The sequence below is a fragment of the Haliotis rubra genome, unplaced genomic scaffold, assembly GCF_003918875.1.
Source record: "Haliotis rubra isolate DU_JTF1 unplaced genomic scaffold, ASM391887v1 Scf22, whole genome shotgun sequence".
Lineage (NCBI taxonomy): Eukaryota > Metazoa > Mollusca > Gastropoda > Lepetellida > Haliotidae > Haliotis > Haliotis rubra.
In genome coordinates this window covers 1,012,493-1,034,924 of record NW_025766225.1, presented here as the reverse complement: position 1 = coordinate 1,034,924, position 22,432 = coordinate 1,012,493, and the positions used below count along the sequence as shown (strand labels likewise).

Genomic DNA, 22,432 nt, shown 5'->3' with positions numbered 1-22,432 from the left:
GAGGAAAGCGTTTGGTATAATGAATCCTAAATACTCCATTAATGGTATAAAATGATTCAACACATCATTAGATGCCAAGGATAAGACACATTTTGCATCATAAATCTATATAAATTATTATTTATTTTATGTTAAGTAACCCTTTAGATATATATAGGTGTGATTTGGTTGGTTCGATTCGCTCTCTCGGCTGATTACATGTCCTCCAAATTACGTGGATCCGATTACATGCAGACCGCAGCCATGTTGGACAATGGCTGACAGCGGGGTTAACAAACGCAAATGTGTTTAATAACATTTTTTTTATATTTGGTTTCTAATTGTCAAGTGTTACGTGAAGGAATAGAAATATGTAAAACAATAAACAACAAAAGAAAAGAATAAACACCCCTTTACTCCACTTAGCCAGTGGAAAATTATGAATATACATACAGCATTTACATAATTAATTAATTAACAGGTTTTAAGGGAAAACAAATATGAAAAACGAAAAATAAAAAAACCCCAAACACCTCAACCAGTGGAAATCTATGGAAATCACGCATGTACACAATTCTGTTAACTAAGTGTTGTAACTGTACCTAAAAGAATGAAGAAAAGCATACTATTGTTGGGATGCTTTCAGACTGTATCCTGTCCACCGTAACTGAAGTCACGATGTGTATGGCCCCTGCATCTGGGTATCGATCGGTCCGATCTATTCCTGACAATGGTCAGTTATATACGGTCACTGTGAGCTAAATGTAGCCGCGCTGCCCATGGCAGCTCCGAGACACATCAACACGTTCGCACCTGTTGCTCAGCGTTATAGTCAAGTTTACAGAACCCAGAGCAGAAAATGAAAACATAAATTACACAATTTCATTCTTAGCCCATAGTCCGCTGAAGCAGTCTGAACTCATCCACATTCTAGCTAAAACAGCCCATACTTTCCCCTATCATAGCCCAAACAATCTATACTTATCCCTGTCCTAGCTCAAGACGTCTATATTGATCCCATCATAGCCCAAACAGTCCATACTTATCCTCCATCATAGTTCAAACAGTCCATACTTATCCCTATCGTAGCTCAAGCAGTCTATAAACCGTATCTCCGTCCCAGCTCCAGCAGCCTACACTTATCCCCCATTAAAGTTCAAACAGTATATACTTCTCCCCATCCCAGCTCCAGCAGCCTATACTTATGCCAATCCTAGCACAAGCAGTCTATACTCATCTCGAGCCCAACTTAAACAGTCTCATCCCGCCCGAACTCAAGCAGTCAAAGCTCATCCTGCCCGAACTCAAGCAGTCTATCCTCATCCCGCCCGAACTCAAGCAGTCTATACTCATCCCGCCCGAACTCAAGCAGTCTATACTCATCCCGCCCGAACTCAAGCAGTCTATACTCATCCCACCGAACTCAAGCAGTCTATACTCATCCTGCCCGAACTCAAGCAGTCTATACTCATCCCGCCCGAACTCAAGCAGTCTATACTCATCCTGCCCGAACTCAAGCAGTCTATACTCATCCCGCCCGAACTCAAGCAGTCTATACTCATCCTGCCCGAACTCAAGCAGTCTATACTCATCCTGCCCGAACTCAAGCAGTCTATGCTCATCCTGCCCGAACTCAAGCAGTCTGTACTCATCCCGCCCGAACTCAAGCAGTCTATACTCATCCCGCCCGAACTCAAGCAGCCTATACTCATCCCGCCCGAACTCAAGCAGTCTAAGCTCATCCCGCCCAAACTCAAGCAGTCTAAGCTCATCCCGCCCGAACTCAAGCAGTCTATACTCATCCCGCCCGAACTCAAGCAGTCTATACTCATCCCGCCCTGAACTCAAGCAGTCTATACTCATCCCGCCTGAACTCAAGCAGTCTATACTCATCCCGCCCGAACTCAAGCAGTCTATACTCATCCCGCCCTGAACTCAAGCAGTCTATACTCATCCCGCCCGAACTCAAGCAGTCTATACTCATCCCGCCCGAACTCAAGCAGTCTATACTCATCCCGCCCGAACTCAAGCAGTCTAAGCTCATCCCGCCCAAACTCAAGCAGTCTAAGCTCATCCCGCCCAAATTCAAGCAGTTTATACTCATCCTGCCCGAACTCAAGCAGTCTATACTCATCCCGCCCTGAACTCAAGCAGTCTATACTCATCCCGCCCGAACTCAAAGCAGTCTATACAGTCTATACTTCATCCCGCCCTGAACTCAAGCAGTCTATACTCATCCTGCCCGAACTCAAGCAGTCTATCCTCATCCTGCCCGAACTCAAGCAGTCTATACTCATCCCGCCCGAACTCAAGAAGTCTATGATCATCCCGCCCGAACTCAAGCAGTCTATGCTCATCCTGCCCGAACTCAAGCAGTCTATACTCATCCTGCCCGAACTCAAGCAGTCTATACTCATCCCGCCCGAACTCAAGCAGTCTATACTCATCCCACCCGAACTCAAGCAGTCTATACTCATCCTGCCCGAACTCAAGCAGTCTATACTCATCCCGCCCGAACTCAAGCAGTCTATACTCATCCCGCCCGAACTCAAGCAGTCTATACTCATCCTGCCCGAACTCAAGCAGTCTATACTCATCCCGCCCGAACTCAAGCAGTCTATACTCATCCCGCCCGAACTCAAGCTGTCTATACTCATCCCGCCCGAACTCAAACTGTCTATACTCATCCCGCCCGAACTCAAGCAGTCTATACTCATCCCGCCTGAACTCAAGCAGTCTATGCTCATCCCGCCCGAACTCAAGGAGTCTAAGCTCATCCCGCCCGAACTCAAGCACCCTATACTCATCCCGCCCGAACTCAAGCAGTCTATACTCATCCCGCCTGAACTCAAGCAGTCTATACTCATCCCGCCCGAACTCAAGCAGTCTATAGCTCATCCCGCCTGAACTCAAGCAGTCCCGAACTCAAGCAGTCTATACTCATCCCGCCCGAACTCAAGCAGTCTATACTCATCCCGCCCGAACTCAAGCAGTCTATACTCATCCCGCCCGAACTCAAGCAGTCTATACTCATCCTGCCCGAACTCAAGCAGTCTATGCTCATCCCCACCGAACTCAAGCTGTCTATACTCATCCCACCCGAACTCAAGCAGTCTATACTCATCCTGCACGAACTCAAGCAGTCTATGCTCATCCCGCCTGAACTCAAGCAGTCTATACTCATCCCACCCGAACTCAAGCAGTCTATACTCATCCCGCCCGAACTCAAGCAGTCTATACTCATCCCGCCTGAACTCAAGCAGTCTATACTCATCCCGCCTGAACTCAAGCAGTCTATACTCATCTCGAACTCAAGCAGTCCCGAACTCAAGCAGTCTAAGCTCATCCCGCCCGAACTCAAGCAGTCTATGCTCATCCCGCCCGAACTCAAGCAGCCCTATAGTCTCATCCCGCCCGAACTCAAGCAGTCTATACTCATCCCGCCCGAACTCAAGCAGTCTATACTCATCCTGCCCGAACTCAAGCAGTCTATACTCATCCCCCACCGAACTCAAGTCTGGTTATCCCTAGGGAGCTAAAGCTCTATACTCATCCCACCCGAACTCAAGCAGTCTATACTCATCCTGCACGAACTCAAGCAGTCTATGCTCATCCCGCCTGAACTCAAGCAGTCTATACTCATCCCACCCGAACTCAAGCAGTCTATACTCATCCCGCCCGAACTCAAGCAGTCTATACTCATCCCGCCCGAACTCAAGCAGTCTATACTCATCCCGCCTGAACTCAAGCAGTCTATACTCATCCTGCCGAACTCAAGCAGTCTATGCTCATCCCCACCGAACTCAAGCAGTCTATACTCATCTCAAATCCCATCTCAAGCAGTCTTTGGTCGTTCCCGTCTGATTATAGCATTCAGTTGTGTTTGCTCACAGTTTCCGTAAAGGTGCCAAATACTGTCGCGCAATGCTTTTATCGGCGTACGGTAAAAAGCGATGTTTGTCTCAACAATATTTCGGACAACACTTAGTAGTGTCTGTTTATCAAACCGCCCAAGTTGTTGCGGTTTTATTTACGCTATCAAATAGGAAATAATATGTTCTACATGTTCTGTGCATTGTTTTAGCTGTAGGTTGATCCAGTGCCGCGCGAGCGCAATGAAAACACAACTTCCATTTTTCAGACCAAATATGCGTCCGAAATATACAGAACTTGGCATCCAAGGGGTTAAAAGAGCTGGGGTCACTTTGTGAATTATTTTTGCACCATGTGTTTGTCTAGCTTAACGCATGTGTCTCTCTGTCGAGCATTTCGATGACTGATCGATTTAATCTGGGAGAACATCCTTCTAGATCCATCCACAGACGGACATTGGGTCACGATGCCTCATCGGAGGAGATGAGTGATGTGCAGTCTGTCGACAGCTATTCATGTCTTTAATTACATGATATACTTACGTGCAATAGTACCCTGATGTACGAGTTAGTGTACGGTACATATTTACAATATTGATGCAGTATCAGGAAGGGAGACATAAAAAACAGAATTTACTTATTGAATGCATGTGATAAAGCGCACGCGGACTTTCAGCCAACGCTTCAACCACAAGGATTTCCAATCGCCCGCGCACGAACGTGAATCCGGGCGATTTCGCTGGTAACATTTCCGTGTTTAAGTAAGCGAGTAAGTGAGTTTAGTTTTACGCCGCTTTTAGCAATATTCCCGCAATATCACCAGAACGCCAGAAATGGGTATCACACATTGTACTCATGTGGGGAATCGAACCCGGGTCTTCGGCGTGACGAGCGAACGCTTTAACGACTAGGCTACCCCACCGCCGTGTGAAAACGAGGTTTTGAATAAGTAAAAAGTCTGGATGACAGCGTCATTGAACAATGTTGCGACGTGCAAATGCTGACCCCTCTATCAGCTTAAATTGATGCTGCATTGATTTCAGGTGATTGAGGCGGTGGGGGTAGCCTAGTAGTTAAAGCGTTTGCTTGTTACGCCGAAGACCCGATTTTGATTCCCAACTTGGGTACAATGCGTGGAGCCCTTTTTTCGTGTCCTCCGCATTGATATTGCTGGAATATTGCTAAATCTATATTCACTCACTCCTAAGGTGATGGGTTTTCCCCACCCAGTCTAAGGAAAATATACACTAGATTCAAGCAAATTTTAAAATTGAAATTTCACAATAATCCAGATCTGAGTAAAACAGATCACCTACCCAGAGAGTTCGTTGGGGTCAGCCTCGTACCTCTGCCACAGTGATATCCAAAGTATGTATTCTACTCAGACTGGGAGTACCTCTCTGACCCAGTAGAATGTACGTCAACCATTATTACAATCACATACTGGCGCCGTCGTCTCATGCATGGATGGTTGCCTAGGGAGGATTGTTCCACTCCTCAACAAGAGCATTGCCGAGTTCCCTTCGCGTTGCCGAAAGGACAGGGTGTCGTGATTGGAAACATTGTACCCATGTGTGCGTGTGCGTGTGCGTGTGAATGTGCGTGTGCGTGTGAGTGTGCGTGTGTGTGTGTGTGTTCGGTGTGACAAGCGAACGCGTTAACCACTAGGCTATCCCACCGCCCCAATTGTTTGAATCCTAAGTGACAAGTCTTGTACTGTTTGATAATTATGTGCAACGATTCTGTCAGGATACATCCCTTCATAGGTCTTCAAGCACCATGCTCATCGTGCATATGACTCAGTGCCTCAGTTCGTTCATAAGAAGACTGAGGCCCCATAGGGATTATCCGGTCATTGTGTACATGGGTATTTCAATCTTCAATTATCTTTACATATAATCAAATCTTGATCCTTAGCCAACATATAATCAGTATATTGGGTTGAAATGACAGTGCAAGAATTAACACAGTATCACAGATCGGGATATTGGGCTGTGAGATTCATTCATTCACTGTCCATTCAAGATACTGAATATGAATATAGCTGGGATATTGCTGTGTATGTAACAACAAACACCAAGGAAGTAAATTGTCAGGGCCAGACAATCCTGTGATGAACACTATGAGCGTACTACGTCATCAACCAAATCACTACGCCTGAACAGCCGATGCCTTCTGTCGCCCTGACGGTCTGTGGACCCCAATTTAACCCGGAATGCCCACGAGCGTGAGCTGTGTAAGAGCAACGTCGCCGCATCTGTGAGATCGCTTGGGGGAACGATTGTTTTGTTCCTTTCACTGCCCTGGGTATATTCATATCTCTGTCGCAAGAATAGAGTGTAAACAAACCAAAGTAAAGGGTGTGAAGATTTGGATGTCAACTTCTTTCTTACGAGGAACACAATGTTTTGGAGCATATTCTTTCTCTTTCATCGGATGAAGGAACACGACGAAACGGAGATAATTCTTACTCCTTTATCAGATGAAGGAACGTGGCGTACAGGGTTTATTATATATTAGGATAGCAATACAGGGGTGGTCAAATTCCGCATTGCACCCCAGATTCCGTATTGAACCCCTGTCGGTTCTACGGATTTGTTTTTTTAAGTAACAGATTAATGCAAGATAAGAATGTATATAATAAATATGCGAGGGCGAAACTATGGGGATTGATATTTTTCATACGATGCCCTAGGGCAAAATATCACTTTGTCGTGGTGACGTGACGTCATGAACAATGCTATGACGTCACGTTTCTTCTGCTACTCTGCGTTCTACATGCGGCGACGGCGGGTAGCCAGCCTGTTTGAAAGCAGATTTGGGTTTATTTTTCTCAATTCGACTTCGGTAATAAACAGAATGTTATATTCGTGCCCATATCATACTATGTTTACGACACTCGTGCCTAAATATCGGTATATCACTCGCTCTCCAAATACCAACATTTAAGCACTCGTGTCGTAAACGTTGTATGACATGGACACTCATATAATATCCTCAACATATTCTTATGCCTTCATAAGGTGAAGGAACATGACGTAACGGAGTATATTCTTACTCCTTCACAAGAACACGATGATTCGGAGTATTTTTTTTTCCTTCATCAAGCGAAGGAATACAACTAGTTTTACTCCTTCATCAGGCGAAGGAAGAAGACTTGGAGTATATCCTTACTCCTTCATCAGGTTGAGCAAAACGACGATTTGTCCAGAGAATATCCTTACTCCTTCATCAGGTGGAGCAAAACGACGATGTGTCCAGAGAATATCCTTACTCCTTCATCAGGTGGAGAAAACGACGATGTGTCCAGAGAATATCCTTACTCCTTCATCAGGTGGAGCAAAACGACGATGTGTCCAGAGAATATCCTTACTCCTTCATCAGGTGGAATAACGATGATTTGTCCAGAGAATACCCTTACTCCTTCATCAGGTGGAGCAAAACGACGATGTGTCCAGAGAATATCCTTACTCCTTCCTGCAAAACGACGATTTGTCCAGAGAATATCCTTACTCCTTCATCAGGTGGAGCAAAACGACGATTTGTCCAGAGAATATCCTTACTCCTTCATCAGGTGGAGCAAAACGACGATTTGTCCAGAGAATATCCTTACTCCTTCATCATGGAGCCTTACTCCTTCTCCTTCATCAGGTGGAGCAAAACGACGATTTGTCCAGAGAATATCCTTACTCCTTCATCAGGTGGAGCAAAAACGATTTGACAGAGATATCCTTACTCCTTCATCAGGTGGAAAAACGACGATTTGTCCAGAGAACTCCTTCCTTCATCAGGAGAAAACGACGATTTGTCCAGAGAATATCCTTACTCCTTCATCAGGTGGAGCAAAACGACGATTTGTCCAGAGAATATCCTTATATCCTTCATCAGGTGGAGCAAAACGACCTCCTTATCTTCATCAGGTGGAATAACGATGATTTGTCCAGAGAATATCCTTACTCCTTCATCAGGTGGAGCAAAACGACGATGTGTCCAGAGAATATCCTTACTCCTTCATCAGGTGGAGCAAAACGACGATTTGTCCAGAGAATATCCTTACTCCTTCATCAGGTGGAGCAAAACGACGATTTGTCCAGAGAATATCCTTACTCCTTCATCAGGTGGAGCAAAACGACGATTTGTCCAGAGAATATCCTTACTCCTTCATCAGGTGGAGGAACGAAACGACGATTTGTCCAGAGAATATCCTTACTCCTTCATCAGGTGGAGCAAAAACGACGATTTGTCCAGAGAATATCCTTACTCCTTCATCAGGTGGAGCAAAACGACGATTTGTCCAGAGAATATCCTTACTCCTTCATCAGGTGGAGCAAAACGACGATGTGTCCAGAGAATATCCTTACTCCTTCATCAGGTGGAGCAAAACGACGATTTGTCCAGAGAATATCCTTACTCCTTCATCAGGTGGAGCAAAACGACGATTTGTCCAGAGAATATCCTTACTCCTTCATCAGGTGGAGCAAAACGACGATTTGTCCAGAGAATATCCTTACTCCTTCATCAGGTGGAGCAAAACGACGATTTGTCCAGAGAATATCCTTACTCCTTCATCAGGTGGAGCAAAACGACGATTTGTCCAGAGAATATCCTTACTCCTTCATCAGGTGGAGCAAAACGACGATTTGTCCAGAGAATATCCTTACTCCTTCATCAGGTGGAGCAAAACGACGATTTGTCCAGAGAATATCCTTACTCCTTCATCAGGTGGAGCAAAACGACGACGATGTATCCTTACTCCTTCATCAGGTGGAGAGACGATGTCCTTACTCCTTCATCAGGTGGAGCAAAAAACGACGATGTGTCCAGAGAAATATCCTTACTCCTTCATCAGGTGGAGCAAAACGACGATGTGTCCAGAGAATATCCTTACTCCTTCATCAGGTGGAGCAAAACGACGATGTGTCCAGAGAATATCCTTACTCCTTCATCAGGTGGAGCAAAACGACGATTTGGAGTATATTTTTACTCCATCAAGGAACAGGACGTTTCGAAATACAACGTCTCATTTTCCGGTATGTGAGGCCATCTACAACATTATATGATGTCCAAGATATTTTATGGATTAAACTTCTTTTAATTTCTCTCACAACGTTTCGAGACCATTCAGGTCCCTTCATCAGGTGAACTGGCAGTTAGGACTATGACGTCGTCACTATGACGTCATTACTGAGTTATAGTGACGACGTCATAGTCCTAACTGCCAGTTCACCTGATGAAGGGACCTGGAATGATCTCGAAACGTTGTGAGAGAAATTAAAAAGAAGTTTAATCCATAAAAATATCTTGGACATCAACTGTACAACTTCTAAATGCCACTGAAAGACAACATTAATAAACTACAATATTACAAAGTGCTGTTTCACGTTAAGTTGGGCTGTGAATCATTTATTTCTGAAAAGTGAAGAAAAACTCATCGTTTGTGTTTGTGTTTGTGTTTGTGTTTGTCACAAGTCGTTATCTGTGTGTTACAAGCATCCGCCGGTCCCCAATAGCGTTTGATGTGACCCCCTCCCTCTCTCCACCCCAAAAGCTTAAACAGGCACGATGGGGGATTACCCCTTGAACAAGTAGGAAGTCATCATCCATTTCATCCAAACAGGATGTTGGTGATAAAATGCAAGCTACAAATTGTTAATTGCTATTCAAATTATTCACTGTATGACAACACCAAGAACAAAGATGAAGTTTATTTATTTTATCAAGTTTTACTTGTATTTTATCAATGATTTTGTCCATAATTAACAGAAATAGCAGAACAGCATGTGTTCAACTGTTAATAACACATATCACCCAAAGAAAATTTTGTCTGCCATTCAGTTACTCTCCCTACGTCAGTACCTCTAGGCCACGCATGTCTCCAAATGTGTTTTTTCTATGGAAACCGATTACCTAGCATGTGGTATCAATACTTTCAGTGGACATTTCCAGACTTTACGAATATGAAGACTTTTCTCTCTCTTGGAAATCAACTGATTCTATCACATCTGCGTGTGCGTGTGCGTGTGCGTGTGCGTGTGCGTACTTGTACTAGTCTTGACATGATAGTGCTAGCCCACTGTTATATCAGGCCCCATTCTAACGCGGATGTTCCACTGAGGCGCAGTTCACAGACTCGGAGCAGACGACTATTCTCCCTCTCCCTAATGCTGAACGCCAGGCTGGTTAACAACAAGTACCGCCTTTTAATGTATCTTGGTATATTCGTTAGAGATGAACAAAATGGTTGATATTGGTTTAACATGTTTTCAGCTATGATTGTGTAAAATTCATAAAGTGAAATTTGAGTTACAATCGTACATATTTTACACGACCAAAAGTGTTACTCTGTAAATCACTATACAGAGTTGACTCCCTTATCTACACCAGGATCACTGACCGCGTCACTATCTAGCTGTAAGAGGTTTCACCCCTTCACTGGGCGGTCCCGGTTCGATCTACCACATTGGTACAAAGTGTAAAGCCGGTCGTGATATTGCTGGAATATGCTAAAAGCGGCGAAATTTCATACTCACTCACTACATCTGGGCTATATTCTTACTCTCCATACCCGTGAAGATCCGGGTTAGAATTGGTCTAAACAGTCCTCCATGCTTGTCGTAAGAGGCGACTATAACTAGGTAGGGTGGTCAGACTCGCTGACTTGGTTAACACATGTCATCCATACCAACTGCGTAGATCGACGCTCATACTGTTGATCACTGGATTGTTTGGTCCAGACTCGATTATTTACAGACCGTCGCGATATAGCTGGAATATTGCAGAGTTCAGTGTAGTAAAACTGAACTCATTATTATGTGTCACTTGTTATTTAGGTACATGCTGTTGTTAATGTCAATATGATGTTTGTCAAAATATACTATGTATATATATTTCTCATCACTTGCTTGTAGTCACGTTTAGCTTGATAACGGTGTAAGAATCTACACAGAAACGTCGCTCTCAGCAATAAACAAGAAGTTGTTGTCCATAACGTTGTACGCTTTGTTATTGACTCACCAACTTCTCGAATGCCGATCGAACATTTAAACAATTATATACAAGAGATCATGGTCTTAGAAGAGAGATATTTTAATTTCCTCTATACAAATGAGTCGACCGTTGTTTTGATCGCAGCAACATTGGACGAAGACGTGCGTGATCCGGTAAATGCTGTCGTCGCTTGAGATAATGACGTTGTGTGCGTCATCCCCATCCCTTCCTCGACACATATAGCTTCGACATCCGCATACTATGCTGCGTCGTTAAGTCGAATTTCGAGAAAAGCCGCAGTTGACGTTATTGACACGTAAATGTGTGTCAGTGTTACAGCTGGTGAGGTCTGACTCAGAGTTGAGGATATAGCGTCATACGATAACTATGTCCGTAAGGAGACATCAACACGTGGCATGTTAACCCCTTAAATGTTAACCCCCAAAATAACCCCTCCACCCGACCCACTTTCATCACAGCATGATGTCACACCGAAAGACCGGGTTTGATTCTCGTCATGTGATATATGTGAGAAGAAAATGTCAGGTGAACACCCTACCCCCCCAACCCCCGTTGTAATGCTCGATTACTGCGAAAAGCGGCGTAAAACCTTAATCATTCAGAATGGTTGTTGATAGGAAAACAGAGACATGTGGTTTTATTAAACATCATATTCCTTTGCCATAGAATTGCCTGTAAAGGCAACGTTTTTAGATAAAATTACCTTAATAAAGTGAATGTTGGCAGATCGGTTGAAAATGTGACACAGTATGTTCTACAAGAGACTTCAGTCACCACCTGATGCAAATGTCGGGCATGGAGAAGAATATTTTAGAATGGTTTGCTAATATTTATATTTACTATCAAGTTCAAGTTCATGCAAATCACGACAATACTGATACATGTAAACTGTTTCACATTCGTGGACCAGGTGGTGTAAGTTATGTGTGAAATCCCTGGACTGAGTACGTAACTGACTGACATTTATTAAGAGGGTACATTGATGTTAACAACTACAGACGAGGTTGGGCGCCCCAGGGCGTTTGAAACGTTATCTTACAAATCTCAAAAGGACTTATAAATCCTCACAAGGTCCAAATATATGAACACACACGCACACCCACCCATACGATCACAGCTTATCACACCCATCCCACCTCTCCCGCTCTCACCGGTACCTATGTACCTGTTTATGGATGTATGCACTACGGTTTCAGTGCCAATGTAAGTTTAGACAGGCAGATAGATAGATAGATAGATATGGAGTATGCGCTACGGTTTCAGTGCCAATGCAAGTTTAGACAGGCAGATAGATAGATATATAGATAGGTAGATAGATAGATATGGAGTATGCAGTCCGGTTTCAGTGCCAATGCAAGTTTAGACAGGCAGATAGATAGATATATAGATAGGTAGATAGATAGATATGGAGTATGCGCTACGGTTTCAGTGCCAATGCAAGTTTAGACAGGCAGATAGATAGATATATAGATAGGTAGATAGATAGATATGGAGTATGCACTCCGGTTTCAGTGCCAATTCAAAGTTAGACAGACAGACATAGATAGATACATAGAGTGATAGATAGATAGATAAGGATGAACCACAGCTTTATTACAGTGGGAGCCACATTTCGGTGGAGGTAATATCGCCTTTTATACAGATAGATATGTTACTGTATATTAGTTTGGCCAGTATCCTCGGGTCTGAAAAGATACAGACCCTCTATAAAAACAGTACAGGATTGACGGCAAGAAACCATGCCTTGCATACGCCACTAGCTCCTCACAGAGCCCGTTCAGCCCTAGTACCCAGCCCCATCTTTGAAACCAGTTCCGCCAAGATCAGTAATCCGATTTTGTCATAACTAGCCTAAATATAAACACATAATGCAGCATGTTGTCGCCGATGTCGCATCTCGAGGCACGAGGGATGGTATGAGCCCAATTTCCGCAGAGGCAAATCACCATATCCGCTCATATCTTGCCGGAAGCAGTTGACAGATATAAAGTCGTCTGCTCGCGCTTCCATTCACTAATCGACCGTGCAGCCGTAAGCAGACGACCGTTCTCCGATAAGCATTTAGCCCTAGCGGTAAGTTACGTTATACTGTATTTAGACATATACAGGTTCTCATGAAATATTGTTTGAAAATACTAGTTATTCGTTATTTATATAATTTATAATCAAATATGTACAGATACAATGAAAAATGTTCAGATCTATTTTAATTTATCTATATTCAGATTTATGTTTTATTTTGAACATTTATCTGAAAGTACTGCATGTAAGTATTTAAAACGGGGTATTTTCTGAATTAGGCAAATTCTTAGTGTAGACAAAATATAGGTTTGTAGAACCGTTCCGGCATCCATACAATAATATTTTGCTATCTGTTATCTTTGAAAACTGTTGCTGTTATTAATAACGTGTTGTGGCAAAAGAATTGACTTTTCAATTTTCCGAATGAAATGTATACAGTTAGTTTTAGTTGAAATCCATCAGTAACCTATTCACGGCATCATTGCCCTTCGCGAGTTTAACCATGACCATTTTTCAGTTTTGATAGGTGTGTGTTAAACTATTGCTGTTATCCTGTTTATAACATTGCTAATGGAAAAAGAAATCCCAAAATCAACTCAAGCTTACCATTTGATTTTTCTAGAGAGCATTGTCCTGGGTTCAATTAGATTATATTTTTTTTATGCACATATATTTAAATAAGATACCAAATTGGGAGTACATTCAAGTCTGGAGGGAGTTATCTCGGATATGCCCTACCCCTTGTTGAACTTCTGAGATTATTTAAAGATAATGTGCAAGCGATTTTGTCGGTCTATGTCTTTTTTCATCGAAATACTGGTCTTTCAGTGTAAAGTTTTCTCAGGCTTTATTTCACATTTCCACCAGGATTATCTATCGTGCATACAGCTTTGGATAGTAGATGTTTTAGCTGATCCCTCTATAGGACGTAATTGATTCACAGATTTTGTAACCCGTGAAGATCCGGGTTAGAATTGATCTTCAGCAACCAAGAGGCGACACACGGGATCGGTCGGTCAGCTTGCTGACTTGGTTGTTACATGCCATCGTATTCTAGTTGCATCGAGCATGCTGTTGATCCCTGGATTGTCTGTCGATTATTTATAGACCGCCACCATATAGCTGGAATATTGCTGAGTGCGGCGTAATTCTAAACTCACTCCCTCCCTCACTCACAGATTTAGTAACCTCAGGATTCGTAACTTCTTTGAGTGGAATTTTAGAAGTTGGGAAGTATACATCGTTGGCTGGGACGTATACATCCCTTCCACTTTATGTTACAAGCCTGATTGCCAACGGTACAAGAATCTGTTTCGGCACGGTTAGAATAGAAACTCCATAAATTTGTCAGTATTCTCAGGATTCTTAGTTCGAAAAATTTATTTCTCAAAATTTTGAATGTATATCGTGCCAAAAGAGTTTCCATCTTACATTTATGGCACTCACGTGTCTTGTAAACACGCCTCTTGTGACGTCATTGAATCCAAAAGACGCTGGGAGGATATCCAGAAGTACCCTAATATGGTGAATCGCTGTGATAACGCCGTGGTAGGACATGCCTGGTATAAGAGTGATAACGCCGTGGTAGGACATGCCTGGTATAAGAGTGATAATGAGCACACAATTACATAATGTCTGCGACAGGGTGTTGTCCTGTCGTAATTCAACCTGGATCAGCTCGCACCATAATCCCCAATGTCATAACATAATTGTGGTATAATACTTAGTTTCTAGCAAACACCTCTAGCCCCTAGTTCATTAACTTCAGTTAAGCCGTGTGTTACGTCAAACCATGTTACAATTAGATTGATCAGTAGAAAGATGGATGAAGTTTCTTGTAAACAACGCCGTCTTTGCTCTAATATCCTGGAGGCGTCATTACGGTAACGTGCGAGTGACAGTAATGTTGTTATGTAGTGTTTTCCTTTGTTGCTCAGCGGCTGTTATGGTTTCATGCTTGTCGTATGAGGCGACTAACGGGATCCGGTGGTCAGGCTTACTGACTTTATCCACACATGTCATCGTATTTCCAATTGTGTAGGTCGATGTTCATGCTGTTGATCACTGGATTGTCTGGTCCTGACTCGATTATTTACAGACCGCCGCCATATAGCTGGAATATTGCTGAGTGCGGCGTAAAAACTAAACTCACTCCTCCCAATTTGTCAGTATTCTCAGGATTCTTAGTTCGAAAAATTTATTTCTCAAAATTTTGAATGTATATCGTGCCAAAGAGTTTCCATCTTACATTTATGGCACTCACGTGTCTTGTAAACACGCCTCTTGTGACGTCATTGAATCCAAAAGACGCTGGGAGGATATCCAGAAGTACCCTAATATGGTGAATCGCTGTGATAACGCCGTGGTAGGACATGCCTGGTATAAAGAGTGATAACGCCGTGGTAGGACATGCCTGGTATAAGAGTGATAATGAGCACACAATTACATAATGTCTGCGACAGGGTGTTGTCCTGTCGTAATTCAACCTGGATCAGCTCGCACCATAATCCCCAATGTCATAACATAATTGTGGTATAATACTTAGTTTCTAGCAAACACCTCTAGCCCCTAGTTCATTAACTTCAGTTAAGCCGTGTGTTACGTCAAACCATGTTACAATTAGATTGATCAGTAGAAAGATGGATGAAGTTTCTTGTAAACAACGCCGTCTTTGCTCTAATATCCTGGAGGCGTCATTACGGTAACGTGCGAGTGACAGTAATGTTGTTATGTAGTGTTTTCCCTTTGTTGCTCAGCGGCTGTTATGGTTTCATGCTTGTCGTATGAGGCGACTAACGGGATCCGGTGGTCAGGCTTACTGACTTTATCCACACATGTCATCGTATTTCCAATTGTGTAGGTCGATGTTCATGCTGTTGATCACTGGATTGTCTGGTCCTGACTCTATTATTTACAGACCGCCGCCATATAGCTGGAATATTGCTGAGTGCGGCGTAAAACTAAACTCACTCACTCCGAGTTAGAATTGGTCTTCAGTAACCCATGCTTGTCGTAAGAGGCGACTAACGGGGTCCGCTGGTCAGGCTCGCTGACTTGGTTGACACGTATCATCGTATCCCAATTGTGTAGGTCGATGCTCATGCTGTTGAGCACTGGATTGTCTGGTCCAGGCTCGACTAGCGAACGCTTATTACCTCCATGCTAGTCCACCTTCCATAGGCGGAACCAGAGGGAGAGGGGGGTGGGGTGCAGGGGTGCGCACCACCCCTTTGTCCTGGAAAGTTTATTAAATGACCATTGAAACAGTGTGCACCCTCCCTTTTCTCAATAGTGTGCACCCCGCTTTCTCAAAAAGCTGTATCCGCCCCTGCCTTCGGTTCAGAAAGGCTACAAAGTAGGGTATGACGCGGATGAGTCACTGACACTTCATGCAGTGTACCATGTTGAGAATCGAACCCGTCTCTGACGCGCGAACGCTGAACCACTATAGTCCGTTTTCATAACGATAACTTCAACTAAATAAAATAAGCAAGTCCAGACCAAAATATAATAATTTATAAACAATAGCTATAAATCAGTGGACATAACTGAATTATAAATTTTCGTAACTAAATCCCATGAACCAGTGGACACAGCCAACTGATCCAACGTGCCGCCATGATGAGTTGTGTCCCTTAGATACTGGACTCAGCTGGTTGTGGATTCTCGTTCCCGCTCATGAACGGCGACCAAGCTAAAACGTTAAAACCTCACACATTATATAGTTTAGATATAGCTACGCTCCGTTTTTAAACAAATCGTAAATTTTCATTAATGTATCTTTGTTTCAGATGACTAAATCCAGCACAATTTTCTTGGCTGCTATTATGAGCGTCACTCTGATCATGACGTCAGCTATGCCAGCTCGACCACCACTTGGAACAGTCAGACGTCACGCATGCGCGTACAAGTGTCTTGAAAAAACTGCCGCTTGCTTGCAAATGCGGGGGTGTCTGAAACCTACAATGGAGGGCAAGAAACGGGAGTGTTTTGAGCCATGCCGGACCGAGTACAAGACATGCGTCCTGCCATGTTTTAACCCGGAAATTGAGATTCGAACCCGAGTTTTAACACCAGCTAAAGTGGGTATCACAGCGCAGCCGTAAGACAGTTAATCGATGTGAATCCGTGTACAGAGGAGTTGTTCTATCCGGCACGTGTTTGTCGTCACTGGGAAAAGTTGAACAAGAAGGCGAGGAAACGCCAGACGACATTCTACAACGAGTAGTCTTGTCAGACGGGAAGAGTGACGTCGTCATCAATGGTCGGAGGAAATGACGTCATGTAACATTTCTCTTGAACAAGTGATCACTGTGTACGTTGTGTGTCCCCGAGTAATGTCTGTTTCCAACTGTGTCTTGTTGTTCGAACATCTCGTTGAATCTTTGAGAGAAGGAAACATGGCGTGACTTCTAAACTTGCAACAATGGCTTCTTGTTGCTATAAATGGGGTAATAAATGAATGCCTGGACGAATTTGGGTGTTGTAAAATAAAGGAACAATCACTGAGTGTTGATGAACGGCTGTAAACGCACGCTGACCGGAAAGCAATGGGATTTACGTTCCTTAACAATGTTGATATTGTGTTTCGTGTTCAGAGTCGTCTATTTTGATCCGTGAATAAAATTGTTGATCGTTTAATTAATTTGACGTGTTATCAATTTTATGTCTCAGTTTCCTAAAGTAGAATTCGAGGTTCAAGGTCTGTCACTGCTTTCAACAGCATTATGTCGTTGGTGAACCAGAAGGGAAAAAGTCACAGAATGAGACATATTGTATCCGGTAGGATGACAATATATGGATGAACAACTTCTATATTACAGCAAGAGCGACGTTTCGGTGTAGATTCTAACACCGTTATCAGGGAAGTCCAAATATTGTCATCCTTCCTTACTGATCCAACTGATAAATGCCTCTCAAACAAGTTGTTACATATTGTACATTTAACATTGTGACAAAAACAATGAGCAAAATACAGTGCTAACAAATCAATAATGGTTTTTGGTTTACGTTTATTGAAGATAAAACACGTTCTGCATACTATTGCTCAGACTACTGCTAGCAGCAGCAGTGGTAGTAGTAGTAGTTTTATTACACTGACACTCTGAATAACGGACCGCCTCCGTGGTGTAGTGGTTAGAGCGTCCACCCGGAGAGCGGAAGGTCGCGGGTTCGATCCCCGACCGCGTCATACCAAAAGACGTTAAAATATGGTACTTGTTGGTCCCTGTCTGGCGCTCGGCATTAATGGGTACAACAAGGACTGGTCGGCTCGGAGTCAGTATAGTGGTTCTGAGTGGGGTATTCATGCTTCACTACCGCATAGTATCTCAGTGGGCTAGCACTATAAAACCAGCTTCAGTCTGGGCTAGTACAAGCAGCCGCACACCCACATACACACGCATGCACGTCGTCATATGAGCGAAATATTCTCAAGCACGACGTAAAACCCAATTTCACCTCACCTCACCTCTGAATAACGTTTCAATGGCATTCACGTTGTCCCGGTCAGTTGATCAGTGTACATTTAAACTTCATTCTCAGCACCTGCTGGAAGTGGGCATACAATCTAAACTGGGACATTGGGATTCGTTCATCATACCCATGTGTTGAAATAGGAAATAGATACAAAAATTTGCCAATCTTTATTGAAATAACTGATGAACCTGATACACAAGATTATCCTTAGACACACGTTATGAACCATTCAGTTTTAATTGTCTTGGAGAAACCTTTCCCCACTTCCTGAGTCATATCCAATCACCGACAGTTATTTTGAATAAATAATCGTTAAATAGGCGATAAGACAAAACATGGACACTGTCTCGCGATTTCCCCATCACCATTAGCAGATCACATTTGACCTTGGCCAGATCAACTGACCAATCATTTTTAAGCAAAGTTCCACGGCCGCTCCCACCACCAATTGGCAGATCAACTGACCAATCATAAGTTAGCAAATCTGACAAGTTCTGCGACAGTTCTGCCTCACGAAGTTCGATTTACCGCAACTGTTGGCGTCAGCAAAATGGCGACAAGACGTCACGAGGTCGAAACACCGAAGACCTGGAAATAGATACCATGCATGTGACAAAAGCCAATTGTACACATCAGACCTGATCCCTCATTAATAAACAGAACAGTTTATTGACAATGTTCATATAATCATTTGATATCAGCTTATCGGTAGGGCCTATTTAAATATACCAATACTGTTTCTGCAATTTCAAAACGGGGGACACCAAAACTGGACTTATTGCTCTTAGGGGGTATCGAACCTGGGTCTTTGACGTGATCATATAACCCCTTAACCATTAGGCCAACCAGTAGGGAAGACGGTGATATGATTCAATAGGCCAACAAAACATAATAGCTATTTCGTTGGATTTGTGTTTGAACTGAAGAATTATCACAATTAATGTATTCATGACAAACTGATTAACAGCTGGGCAAGTAAAATGAATCATCTGACAACTGGGTTTGACTATAAAATACAAACATTATCTAAACGTTACAATGCTGAAATCAGTAGCCGAAGAGCTGCAAATTTAAGGTCCAAAGTATAGCTGTGATACTCGTATGAAATACATCTCCTTTGAAGAAAAAACATTGTTTTTGTTTACTTTTGATTTCATACCACCGAAGATGGGTGTAAATTTTCTTTAACATCAAATACTTTCTTTAGACCGGTGAGATTCTCCAATTAACTGGATTGATCATCTTAAGGACAACGTTTCATTAAACTCATCACCCGTGATGGTTATGTAAATTATAAAGTAAACATATATGTAAATCTGTATGCATTAACATTTATTCAATCTAATATTTACTCTACTCACCACGTGTTCTCTGACCAGAATTAGAGCCAGTTGGCCTAAATGTTCCCGTTGACCTAACCATTCCAGGTCGACCTTGGACTTGACCTCGACTTTGACCTCGAAACTCGTCTTGTCTCTGTGGCCACTGTCTGTCCATTGGCGTGGCCTTCCCTGTAGGTCGTTGTGATTTTAATAATTTGACTTTGTTGCGATGGACTGTCTGTCGTTCTGGCACACTCGGTCGGACACCCTGTGGTTGTACCCGCGGAACGGAAGCCTCCAGCCGCACAGGTCTTTGGGTTCGAAGTGGATTTTGTCGCCTCGTTTGAGGCATTCGGCTTCCAGCTAGATTCTGTTGTGGGCCGTTCCGCCTGAACTGAAGCCTCTGAGGAGTTGGGAAACGCTGTTGAGAGTACATTTGTGGTCGTCGTGACCGTGGCTGAAGGGAGAGTCGTTGATGTGGTGGAGGTTGTGACTGGAGTTGGGATAATGGTTGAAGTTGAGATTGTATTTCAGATGGAATCTGACTTTGGCTTTGAGGTTGTGGTGGACTTTGCAAGTTCGACAATTCTTCTTGAGTTTGTGATTCTATTTCTGTTGGAATCTGACTTTGGCTTTGGGGTTGAGGTTGTGGGAGACTTTTCAAATTCGACAATTGTGGTTGGGTCTCTGATTGTATTTCTGGTGGAATCTGAACTTGGCTTTGAGGTGGCTGTGATTGTGACGGACTTTGTAAACTAGACAGTTGTGGCTGAGTTTGTGAGTCTACTTTAGTTTGTTTTTGTGGCTGTGTTCGGTTTTCATATTGACTTTGAGCTTGTGATACTGGTTGTGATTCCAACAACTCTGTAGGAGGCAGCAAGTCTACTGGTGGATTGTCTGGACTTATTTCTTGCAGTGGTTCTGGGGCTTGTGGCTGTTGCTGTTGCTGTTGCTGTCGCTGTCGCTGTGTCTGTGGTTGTGGTTGTGGCTGTTGCTGTAGCTGTGTCTGTGGTTGTGGTTGTGGCTGTTGCTGTCGCTGTGGTTGTTGCTGTTGCTGTTGCTGTGACTGTGGCTGTGGCTGTAGTTGTTGTGGTCCTGGCTGTGGTTGTTGTTGCGCAGCCCATGACGCAGAAGGTGTCGGCATGCGCCCATTGATTTCTTTAACGGCATCATGAAGGGCCGAGAGGATCACATCGCCGGGGATGTGAAACCTGAATCGTTCCCCTTCCGCATCTGGCAACTGACTTTGTGGTGCCAGCCTGTTCGCGAACGCACCAGCAAACGCACCATTCCTTGACCCCGGGATATCTGGCAGTCTTTGGGGTAGCTTGACTGTCTGTGTTTGTCGGTTGGCATATGGCACGTACTTTGATCGAGGATTCTGCTTAACAACGGACTGAAGTCTTCTATCCACACCATGACGACCAGTCCTTCCCAGTCGTAAGTTTCGCCTGCCTGAAGTTAAAGTAAAGCCAGCTGGCATAGAAGGTTGCCTAACATGAGGCATTGGGTAGCGAGCTGTAATTGAAGGTCGTTTATCCGGATTTGATAAGTATTGGGCTGTGATTGAGGTTTGCCGATCTGTGTCCGAAGGGTAGCGTGATGATATTTGTACTTGTGTGACTGGATTTAAAGAGTACTGTTCCAACACGGATGGTTGTCCAGCTGTATCTGAAGGATAGCGAGCTATCATGGAAGGTTGTGCAGCTGTATCCGAAGAGAAGCGGGCTGTGATGGAAGGTTGTGCAGCAGTATCCGATGGATAGCGAGCTATCATGGAAGGTTGTCTGGCTGTATCCGAAGAGAAGCGAGCTGTCATGGAAGGCTGTGCAGCAGTATCTGAAGGGTAGCGAGCTGTAATGGAAGGCTGTGCAGCAGTATCCGATGGGTAGCGAGCTATCATGGAAGGTTGTCCGTCTGTATCCGAAGAGAAGCGAGCTGTCATGGAAGGCTGTGCAGCAGTATCCGATGGATAGCGAGCTGTCATGGAAGGCTGTGCAGCAGTATCCGAAGAGAAGCGAGCTGTCATGGAAGGTTGTCTAGCTGTATCTGAAGGGTAGCGAGCTGTCATAGAAGGTTGTCTAGCGTTATCTGAAGGGTAGCGAGCTGTCATGGAAGGCTGGGCAGCAGTATCCGAAGAGAAGCGAGCTGTCATGGAAGGCTGTGCATCTGTATCTGATGGGAAGCGAGCTGTAATGGAAGGCTGTGCAGCAGTATCCGAAGAGAAGCGAGCTGTGATGGAAGGTTGTCTAGCGTTATCTGAAGGGTAGCGAGCTGTCATAGAAGGTTGTCTAGCGTTATCTGAAGGGTAGCGAGATGCCACAGAAGGTTGTCCAGCTGGGTTTGAAGTGAAGCGTACTCTTATAGACGTTTGTCTAGCGGTATCTGAAGGGTAGCGAGCTGCCATAGAAGGTTGTCTGGCGGTATCTGAAGGGTACTGGGCGATCACTGAAGGTGAAGGTGAATTCTGTGCAACAGTATCTGAAGGGTAGCCTGATGTCATTGGTTTTTGTCTAAATGAATCTGAAGAGTAATTGGCTGTCGTTGAAGGTGAAGGTGAAGGTTGTCCTGTTGAATCTGAAGGGTATGGGGCTGTCATGGAACCATCTCCAGCTAGATCTGTGAGGTAGAGACGTGTAATGGAAGGCCCTCCAACTTTTGTTTGCTGGTAGCTTGCTGGTGAAGACAAATCGATTGTCTGGCTTTTCTCAGGGACCAAGGTCGCAAGCGCAGCTGAAATGTTTCCCGTGG

General features: G+C 43.8%; 1 protein-coding gene and 1 long non-coding RNA gene across 2 annotated transcripts; one reads left to right on the top strand and one right to left on the bottom strand.

The window, feature by feature from the left end:
* The first annotated feature begins 12,843 nt into the window (after positions 1–12,843).
* Positions 12,844–17,526, top strand: LOC124277231. Its single transcript, XR_006898779.1, has 2 exons — positions 12,844–12,932; positions 16,673–17,526. It is a non-coding gene; the product is annotated as an uncharacterized LOC124277231 (long non-coding RNA).
* A 989-nt stretch (positions 17,527–18,515) lies between these two features.
* LOC124277230 lies at positions 18,516–20,301 on the bottom strand. Its single transcript, XM_046712881.1, has 2 exons — positions 19,721–20,301; positions 18,516–18,947 (listed from the first exon to the last, which is right to left on the bottom strand). The coding sequence occupies exons 1-2, from the start codon at positions 20,115–20,117 to the stop codon at positions 18,835–18,837; spliced, it is 510 nt and encodes a 169-aa protein (XP_046568837.1). The 5' UTR covers positions 20,118–20,301; the 3' UTR covers positions 18,516–18,834.
* Positions 20,302–22,432: the final 2,131 nt, after the last annotated feature.

Excerpts from the sequence above, each read along its gene's own strand:
- LOC124277230 (XM_046712881.1), bottom strand. The coding sequence starts at position 20,117 with ATGTACTCTCAACAGCGTTTCCCAACTCCTCAGAGGCTTCAGTTCAGG. Across the intron at positions 18,948-19,720 it reads TTCTGGTCAGAGAACACGTG|GTCTTCGGTGTTTCGACCTC; the intron begins GTGAGTAGAGTA and ends ATCTATTTCCAG.